Source organism: Notamacropus eugenii, chromosome 2, assembly GCF_028372415.1.
Source record: "Notamacropus eugenii isolate mMacEug1 chromosome 2, mMacEug1.pri_v2, whole genome shotgun sequence".
NCBI lineage: Eukaryota > Metazoa > Chordata > Mammalia > Diprotodontia > Macropodidae > Notamacropus > Notamacropus eugenii.
Genome location: NC_092873.1, coordinates 74,944,069 through 74,954,576, shown reverse-complemented (window position 1 = coordinate 74,954,576; position 10,508 = coordinate 74,944,069). Strand labels below are relative to the sequence as shown.

At 34.3% G+C, this 10,508-nt stretch overlaps 1 protein-coding gene across 1 annotated transcript; it reads right to left on the bottom strand.

Annotated features, from left to right (window-relative positions):
- Positions 1-573: 573 nt before the first annotated feature.
- Positions 574-1,642, bottom strand: OR13G1 (olfactory receptor family 13 subfamily G member 1). Its single transcript, XM_072641022.1, has one exon. It carries the CDS (start codon positions 1,498-1,500, stop codon positions 574-576), a length of 927 nt encoding a protein of 308 aa, XP_072497123.1. The 5' UTR covers positions 1,501-1,642.
- Between the last annotated feature and the right edge of the window lie 8,866 nt (positions 1,643-10,508).

Genomic DNA, 10,508 nt, shown 5'->3' with positions numbered 1-10,508 from the left:
GTAGGAAAAGTAATGGTCTTCTCTCTTAGATATTGTATTTTTCTACAGTTATCTCTGTCTCTGTACTGTAAATTAGGATAGTGGAAGGTGTGTAGGTTTGAAAAAAAATGGGGAACACATAAACTCAAAGTTTCTTGACAATAACTCAGTTATTATCCCTTACATGGAAAATGAATAGGCATAGTCTAGGTATAGTCAAAATCAACAAAGACTCAAAGCTTGACCCACATCAAATCAATCCAAAGAAAAGATTAATGAATTCTGCTCTGTGTTCTAATTATCTTAGTGTCTGGAGCAAAATATTACCTGCTGAGGGACAAAATAATATTTTAATTGAGGCTCTATAAAGTAACAGTTAAGCTCCATAAATTAAGAAAAAAAAATCCTGGAAGTGTTTTCTCTTCCCTAGGGAGGGCTCTCTTGCTCATCTTATGGATATCAAAATAGTGGAATAATTGGGGGACAGAAGTGCTGAGTAGGTTTGTTTTTGAGAAGAGAAAGGGAGATACAAGAATAGATATAGTTTGCAGAATACTGCAAGACAGTTTAGGAATACAAGACTGACTTCATACATTAATGACATTTCAGAAATGAAAACACTCTCTTGATCCCTCCTTGGACCTCCTTGTTCCGGAAACTATAGACAAGTGGGTTCAGAGTAGGAGTCACCAGAGTGTACAGTGCAGCCACCACCTTGTCCCTTTCAAAGCTATAAGTGGAAGCTGGGCAGATATAAGTGTAGATGACAGGAGAATAGTAGAGAGACACCACCAAGAGATGGGAAGAACACGTAGAGAAGGCCTTCCTCTTGCCTTCTATGGTACGAATGCGAAGGATGGCAACAATGATGAAGCCATAGGAGATGCAGGTGAGGATGAAGTCTCCCATGGCTAGGGCAATGTCAGCCACAAATACCATCACTTCATTTGTCCTCACAGGGCTACAGGACAGTGCAAGCAATGGGGGGATCTCACAGAAGAAATGGTCAATTGTGTTGGGCCCACAAAAAGTCAGCCTGAGAATGAGGCCTGTATGTACCCAAGAATTGGCAACAGCTATGGCCATGACAATGCATAGAAGTGTCATGCACATATTGCGATTCATAATGGTGCTATAGTGCAAGGGGAAACAGATAGCCACATAGCGGTCATAGGCCATGGCAGTGAAAAGAACCATCTCAGCTCCCAGGGACCAAGTGAAAAAGAAAAGCTGGGACATACAACCCTCATAAGAAATGGTCTTATCCAATACCAGCATGTTTTCTAGCATCTTTGGGATGATGGCAGAGGTGCAGACAATGTCCACCACACCCAGTGCCAACAGGAAAAGATACATAGGAGAATGAAGGGTGGTATTATAAATGATGGCAATAACAATCATCAGATTGCCCAGGAAGGCCACTAGGTAGAGAAAGAGGAAGATGATGAAGAAGATTCCTTGGAGTTCAGGCTTCCCAGAAAGCCCCACCACCACAAACTCAGTAACGGTGCTGTGATTCATCCTGCTTTGTCAGTACTGTAGGACATCCAACACAATATCCCGTTTTGGAATAGTTAGATGAAGGTGTATTCATAAAAAACAGGGATAGAAGTGTGAATTTTATGAGGTCAAGTAAAGATCTGGTTTCTAGATACTGCGTTAGAAATGCTGTTTCTGTGAGATATCTCTTCCTTTCTTCTTCCATCATTCCCTGGGTATCTCCCACTCAGCATCATACTCTGGTATTGCAATAATATCAGTGCACAGAGAAGCAATAAAGTAAAAAACCAAGAATTAAATGACAAAACCAGTGGTTATAATAATGGCATTTTGGCATGAAAATTACCTGAACGTTAGTTTATGAAGACATGCATACATTTTATGCATTAGATAAACTTATATATGTGGCTCTCTTGGTCTTAACCAACAGCTAGATATGGAAAATGTTATAGACACATGTAACCATAGGTAGTAATAAAATTGCTAGTGGTCATAGAAAGTGATAAACAAAACAAATATTGCTTTTATGACCACTGAATCAATTTATCCTTGCAGTCAAGATCAGAATGACAGAGACAAAGTTGGTTGTTTGATCAAATTGTTCAGTTTTGTTTTTTCTTTTTACTGAAATCATCAATTGATTTTCATGGTTGTATGCAGAATGAGTTTTTGTCTCCCTTCATTGAATGGGAAAAGCTCTTTGACTGAATTGACTTAATCAGTTGGCTACTTTGTTATCACAGAAATTATAATCATGCTTTCCTCTACGAAGCGGAAAAATTGTATCAGAGAATTGAAAAGAGGTTGTTCTTGAAATACTCTACCACCATTATCAAAACTTTACAGTTCCCTGTGATGTTGTCTACCTTGTCTAAAGTAGCAAAGTCACATCAGTTTTATGGATTTTATTCACTTCAACTAATTAGTATGGTTTTTTTGTTAAACTCAAATAATTAATGGTTGAATTTTGGGGATACCTATATGACCAATCTACTAAGAGATAATAATCAAAGTTATAGAGCACAAAGTCATATAGATGTTAAATTTCCTTTCCAGACATATAATGTGACTCAGAAACAAAAAGTTGAAATGCAGAGAAAAAAATAAGTAAATAAAACAATTATTTTGTTAATGTAATGTCAAATAGTTGTTTTAATTGATTTTTCCCCTTTGAATTTACTTGTTGCTTGACTGAAAAGAGTGGAGCAACAATTTGTTAATATTGTGCAGAATTAATAAGAACAAACTATTAAAAAGCCATAATAGAAATTGAGGGTCTCCTAGTCAGGCTTGTGCATTTCCCATAAAGCTCTTAGTGAGAAAAAGGATGATATTTGTTACAGAAACAATCTGATTACAACTATTGACTCTGATACTTATTAGTGGTATTTTTTTATTTATATTGACATTATATATGCATATTTAATACATCATATTATATATGTATAACTGATTAATGGTAATTACACTAGGTAAGCCACTTGACCTAAGTTTCCTCATATATAAAATTGGAGAAATCATGCTTTATCTGCAGCACAGGTGTGTATTGAGAATTTTAAGAAGTAATATCTATAAAATAAATTAAATTTTTGCATATATTAAAAACAATTCTTTTATATCATATGGATATTAATAAGTCAAATGTCATCTTACTATTGTTATATTTCTTTCTAATAATAGCTGCTAGAATTAGCCATTTTTACTTTCTTCATTTGCTGGGATTCACTAAAAATATCTATAGATTAAAACATGGAAGAAATATTAGGTGACAGTCTGTGTCAAATCCTTCATTGAATTTGGTAAAGATACTGTAAAACACTTGTGAATCACAACTAATGGAGCTCAATTCTCTTATTATTTAGAAGGATTCTGAGTTCTAGGAAAAGGGCAGAGGTAAATCAATTGATCAATAATCATTTACTATGCATTTACTATGTGTCAGGCACTGTTAGTACAGTGCTGGAGATTAAATTAACAAACATCTACCTTCAAAGAGCTTACAATGTGTGATGGAAGACATGCTATATCTTTAACTGGACAGAGAGCAGATAGAAGATACCCATGGAAAGGAAAAATACTAGCAGTTTGGCATCCTACAGAAGGTACCATTTGAGCTATCTTAAAGGAAGTTAGAGATTTTAAGAGGCAGAGGTGTGGAGAATATTTCAGGTACAGGGAGGAATGAGAAGTCACAGGAATGGGAGATGGAGCATTGTGTGAGGAAGAGCAAGCTGTGTAGATAGATCAAATGCATGGAGGGAGGGAAATATAATATGGGAAAAATAGGAAAGTGTTAGATTGTGGCATTAAATAACAAATGACTTATATTTGACTCATGAGGTAATATGGAGACATTGAAATTTATTGAATATAGAAATGACAGGGAAATTTAACCTTTAGGAAAGTCACTTTGACAACTAAATGGAAGATGGATTGGAGAGGAGAAAGATTTGAAACAAGACTAGTTAGAAGGTTATTGCAATAGGTCCTCTTATTACTGATAAATTCAGAGGATATTTTGAAATCAAATTTTCTTTTTTTTATAAGAAGGAAGGCAAGGCAATTGGGGTTAAATGACTTGCCCAAGGTCACACAGCTAGTTAACGTGTCCAGTATCTGAGGATGAATTTGAAGTCAGGTCCTCCAGGGCCAGTACTCTACTCACTACACCACCTAGCTGCCCCATTAATCAAACTTTCAAAGAAAAATTAGTATCAATTCTATACAAATTATTTTCAAAACTGAAAAAGAAAGAACCACATTTCTTTAATAAGGCAATATGTAAACTAAGGAACAGTAAAGACAGGAAGAACCAGTACCATTAATGAATATTGATTCAAATTTTAAAAATGAAATCCTATCAACAGAATATAGTGATTCATTTAAGACATCATGACCAAGTTGGATGGTTACAACATTAGTAAAACAATAATCATGATTATAATAAAAACCAAACATCTAAAACCACATGATTATTTTAACATATGTAGGAAAAGAATAACACCAATTTATGCTAAAATCTGTGCAAAGTATAGGCATATAGAATTCTTTTGTTAAGATCACATAAAACTAAAGCATCTAAAACTAAAAACAAGAATCATATGGTTTAGGGAGGGCACTAGTAATATGGATAGTGCCTAGAGCAAGAAAACCGAGTCAACAAAGGACCTTGACTCCATATCACATGAACAAAAATTGAAGATTTTTAAATGTGACTTTTAGTTTGGAGAAAAGACTCAGAGGGACTAGATAGCCATCTTCAAAAAAGTACTATTTCTTCTGATCCTTACAATAACCTTATGTGGTAGGTGCTGTTATTACCCCCATTGTACAAAAGATGAAATTAAGTCTGAAAGAAGTAAAAATGACTTGCCCAGAGTAGATGTCTAAGGCAAGATTTGAACACAAATCTTCCTGACTCAGTCTACTGTGTTATCTATCAATTGTACTACCTTCATATCTGAGCTAAAGGTTCTTCCTAGTTGGAGGTCTTCAGATCAAAACTGAATGACTTCTTGTCCAGTATAAAGCAAATTTCTTTTGGGGTATGGGTTGAAAAAGGTCATTAGAATTTAGCTGATCAAACTTCCTGACTAGGAATAAACCTTGTAAAAATCATTCAATTAAAACAAATGATTCAGAAATACTCACTCTGCTCATGATTCTGTTTAGATAACTTGTTTTGAAACAAATAAGAAAAACTTAAAAACAAAGACATTTTTCTTTCAAATCCATTGGCCCCAAATTTCTTTACTAGTTAAATGATGGATTGTAATCATTGTAAATATAGGCTGCTAAATAGTTACAATTTATCTAAAACATATTTCCTGACTAATACCAGGGCCCCAAAGGGATAACATCCCAAATGAAACTCCTGACAGTTACCTGAAAATGCACCTCAAAGGAGCAATTAATAGCATGCTGTTTGGATAAATAAGATAATGGCAGGCATGGTTTTGCCTTTGGGTTTCAACGCGTGTCATTCTCTTCTCTCTCTGAGGAGCAACAGATGTTTCAGTTGCAATCCTTAATGGTCTATGTGCATTGGGAATAAGTCAGGGACAGTGGGAATAATGAAAGGAAATGTGAAAAAAAAATGAATGGACAGTCATAATAATAACCAGTAGTTATTCTATAGTGTTCTAAAATTTACAAAGCACTTTACATCATTTCATTTGCCTTTCACAACAAGCCTATTAAATAGATACCACAGAAATTGCTATACTAATTTTACAGGTGAAACTAACACTCACTATTGCACTATTATTGCCATATTATAAATTCCATGGATTATTCACCTGAGTGTCTTAACTTGTTGTTAAGAATTTATTCCATTTTATAGGGAGAAGTATCCCAGATTTGAAGTCAAAATAATTAGACTTGAACCTAGGCACTGATGCTTATTATTTTGTGTGACAATAGGCACATTATCTTTGGGGTTTGGTTAGATAGGTAGATAAGAAGATAAATAGATAGATAGATAGATAGATGATAGATAGATAGATACGTATATACATACATGATAGATCTCTATAGATATCTCTATCTAGAGATATGTCTATCTATCTCTAGAGATATATCTATATCTATCTACATGGTGTGTGTGTGTGTGTGTGTGTGTGTGTGAATGCAAAATGCTCCGTTTGGCATGACCTTTAAGTTTCTTATAGTCTAAATCCTTTTGAGACTAAATGAAACTGACTACTGCCATTTCCACTCATTGCCTCCTGTCCTTTTTACAGTAACAGTGGCTCATAGACTGTCAATTTTCTCTTATGATGTCTTATTTTAAACTCAGTATTTTTTAAGATGAATAACCAAGAAAAATTTTGCTCTAATTTTCATTCAAATTCCAAAACTGCACAGTTTCAAAGTTGGAAAGAAATATGTAAGCTGAAGCTCAAGAATCTTCCTATGCTATAGTATTCGTAACTACTTATCATCTAACCTTTCCTTGATGACCTCTACTGAAGTTAGGCAATTTCATGTTTGGTAAATTATTAGGAAGCTCTGGAGTGACATGGTCCAGTCTCAGGAACCTCCCCAAAATAGAATACTCTTTGGTTTATTAAATGTAGATTATGTATATTAAATAATAGCAGAGACATTTTGTATTCATCTTTGCTTTATGCTTGATATTATAGGGAAAATATCTACTATTTCTACAACAGGATGTGCAAGGAGGAGTTTATGAAAAAGAGATGAGGGTGAAGGAGGGAGTGAATGACACTAGAACCTCACTCCCATTTGAACTGGTTAAAAGATGGAAGAATGCACACATATCCAAGCTAAGTACAACAATACAGCTTATCAAACAAGAAAATAGGAGGAAAAAAGAGGATAGGGGAATGAGACAGAGAGTGCTTTAAAGGTGGCAATAGACAGAAGCAAACCAGACTCTTAAAGAGGGGATAGGAAAAAGATAAGGAAAAATATAAGAGAAAGAGATGGAGGGAAATACGCATTTTAGCAATTGTAACTGTGAATGGGATGAACTGACCCATTAAATGGAAGAGCATAGTAGAAAGGATTAGAAATCAGAATTCAACAATTTGTTGTTTATAAGAAATACACTTGGAACAGAAAGATAACCAAAAATTCTAAAAAAAATTCTAAAAAATCCTGGAGCAGACTCTCTTATGCTTTGTCGAAAGCAAAAAAAAAAAAAATAAAAAATAAAATCATAGCTTACAATTTTAATGTCAGATAACACAGTAGCAAAAAAAAAATAGATCTAATTAAAAGAGACAAGCAGGAAAAGCACATTTTGCTAAAAAAAAAAAAGTACCATAGAAAATAAATAGTTCCAGTGCCAAGATGGTAGAATGAGGAAGAAACCCTCTGAAGCCTTCCCAAATTCCCCTCCAAACAACTAGAAAACAACTTTAGAATTGATCTAGGAGCAGAGAAACAGCTTACCAGCAGTGCAAGAGGAGCCTCTCTCACTGGGGTGAGAGCGGAGTGAGGTCCAAGACTAGTAGTAACAACCAGCCTCACAGCAGGGGACCTGCAGCAAGGCTCAAAGCCTGGGTTAATGCACCAGCAAGGCCCCATCCTTCTACAAGCCAGCAGCCCACTAGCAAGTGAATAATCTTTGCAGTGAAGCAAGGTCCTGACCCCACTCCACCCCAGTGACGCCACTCCCTGCTGAAGTGACCAGATTCACTACTGGTCTGCAGTTGGGTCAAGGTCCCATGGTGGCTTCAGAAGGTTCCTTCTTCACTTTGCCATCTTGCTCCCAGAAGTTCAAATGATTGGTTATTTATAAAATAAAAAATAATAATTTCTCTCACACTGTAGTTTTTCTGACCATAATGTAATAAAAATTACATTCAATAAAGAACCTTTGCCATATAGGGTAAAAATTAATTGAAACCTAAATAATCTAATTCTACAGAATGAGTGGGTCAAAGAACAAATCATAGAAACAACCAATAATTTCTTTAAAGAGAACGACAACATGACTAATTGTATCACCAATGCAATATCCATAGCAGCCGCTACAAATATGAGTGCATATTTCTGGGTAAATTGGCAAAATATTGGTAACTCTTTTCCTCAAAGGTAAAACCAAAATATTTATTCAGATTGCATACCATCATGGGGATGGCAGAGAGGAGGGGAGGAGAAAAAATTTGGAACTCAAAATCTTATAAAACTGAATGTTGAAACTATCTTTACATATAATTGGAAAAAAAAATACTGTTAAGTGAGTAAAGGTGGGGGAAGAGAATGACAACATATGTATGAAACAGCATACCAAAATTTGTGAGATGCAGCCAAAGCAATACTTAGAGTAAAATTTCTGTCTTTAAGTGTTTACATCAATAAAATGGAGAAAGAGCAGATCAATGAATTATCCATGCAACTAAAAACACCTCAACAAATTAACTCCCCTAGTAAAATACCAAAATAGAAATCTTGAAAATCAAAAGAGAGATTAATAAAATTGAAAGGAAAAAATTAAACTAATAAAAACTAGGAACTACTTATATGAGAAAAAAACCAAAATAGATAATCCATTGCCTAATTTGATTTTAAAAAAAGACAGAATAAAGCGAAATTACCAGTATCAAAGATGAAAAGGATGAATACACAACCTAAACCAAAAAGATGAAATAAAAGCAATTGTCAGTAGCTGTTTAATCCAACTATATGCCAATAAAATGGCAATTTAAATGAAACGGATCAATTTTTACTAAAATATGAATTTCTCAGACTAGCAGAATGGGAAATAGAATAAATGACCCCACCTTAGAAAGAAAAGAAATCAATTAAGACCTAAATGAATGCCCAAAGATAAATAACACAAGCCCCAGATGAATTTACAACTGATTTCTACCAAACATTTAAAGAACAATTAATTTCAATACTACACAAACTATTGGGAAGAACAGATAAACGAAAGGTTCTATCAAATTCCTTCTCTGACACAAATATGATCTTGATGCTTAAACTAAGGGGAGTTCAAAGAAAGAAAATTATAGAAGAATTTCCCTGATTGAATATTGAGGCAAAAACTGTAAATAAAACACTATCAAGAAGATTACAACAAAATATCATAAAGGTCATGTCCTATAATACGGTTGTATTTATATCAGGAATTTAGGTTGGATCAGTATTAGAATAACTATATACATAATTGATCATATCAATAAGAAAAATAACAAAGATCTTATGATTGTTTCAATAGATTTAGAAAAAGCTAGTTACAAAACAACACATGTTCCTTTTAAAAATATTAGAAAATGCAGACTGGCTCACAGTTTTCCTTTCTATCCCTTATGCTAGTGTAATTCAACATGCACTTTGGAAACATCAGATACCTTGAATACTTTGGCCTCCCAGTTTTTTAACCTCCTTAATTCCTGTAAATTGATACTTCATATCATCTCACTTGCAGCTGAATCTTGTAAATTCATAAAACATTATTAAGGACTTACTATGTGCTGCATACTAAGTGCTGGAGATAGAAAATGTTCAGTTGTTTCAGTTGTGTACAATTTTGTGACCCTATTTGGGGTTTTCTTGGCAAAGATGTTAGAGTGGTTTGCCATTTCCCTCCCTGGATCATTTTATATATGAGGAAGTGAGACAGAGTTAGGTCACTTGCCCATGGTCACATAGCTAGTAAGTGCCTGAGGGCAAATTTGAACTCAGGAAGATGTCTTCTTGACTTCAGACCCAGCGCTCTACCACTGCAGAATCCAACAATATGCTGCTTACGCAAGGCACACTTGAAACAGAAAGACACACAGTTAAAATAAAGAGCTGAAGCACAATTTAATATACTTTAACTGAAGCAAAAAGAGGCAGGGGTAGTAGTCATGACCTCAGACAAAGTAAAAGCAAAAATAGATCTACTTAAGAAAGATAATGAGGGAAACTACATTTTTATAAAAGATACTATAGACAATGAAGTAATATAAAAATAAAATTCACAGCCACTTTCTCAGATAAAGACCTCTTCAAATATATATTTAGTATAGAAGCGAGTCAAATTTATAAAAATGAGAGAATTGTGTCCAAAAAGTTATCAAACTGTGCATACCCTTTCACCCAGAAATACCCCTACTATGTTTGTATCACAAATAGATCAAAGAAAAAGGCAAAGGACCTATATGTACAAAAGTATTTATAGCAGTTCTTTTTGTAAAGGATTGAAAATTGAGGGGATAATTGTAAATTGGGGTATGATTAAACAAGTAGTAGCATATGCTTGTGATGGAATACTATTGTGCTGTAAGAAATGATGAGGGGGTTGGTTTCAGAAAAACATGGCAAGACTTACTATATGAATTGATGAAAAATGAAGTGAGAAAAACTGGGAAATCATCATGCACAATAACAGTAATGTTATAGTGATGATCCACTGCAAAAAACTTGGCTACTGTGATCAATACATTGAGATAAGACAATTCCAAAGGACTCATGACGAAAAGAATGCTATCCACTTCCAGTGGAATAACTGATGAATTCTAAGTAAAAATTGAAATATAATTATCTCACTTCTTTTTCTTGCTTTTTAA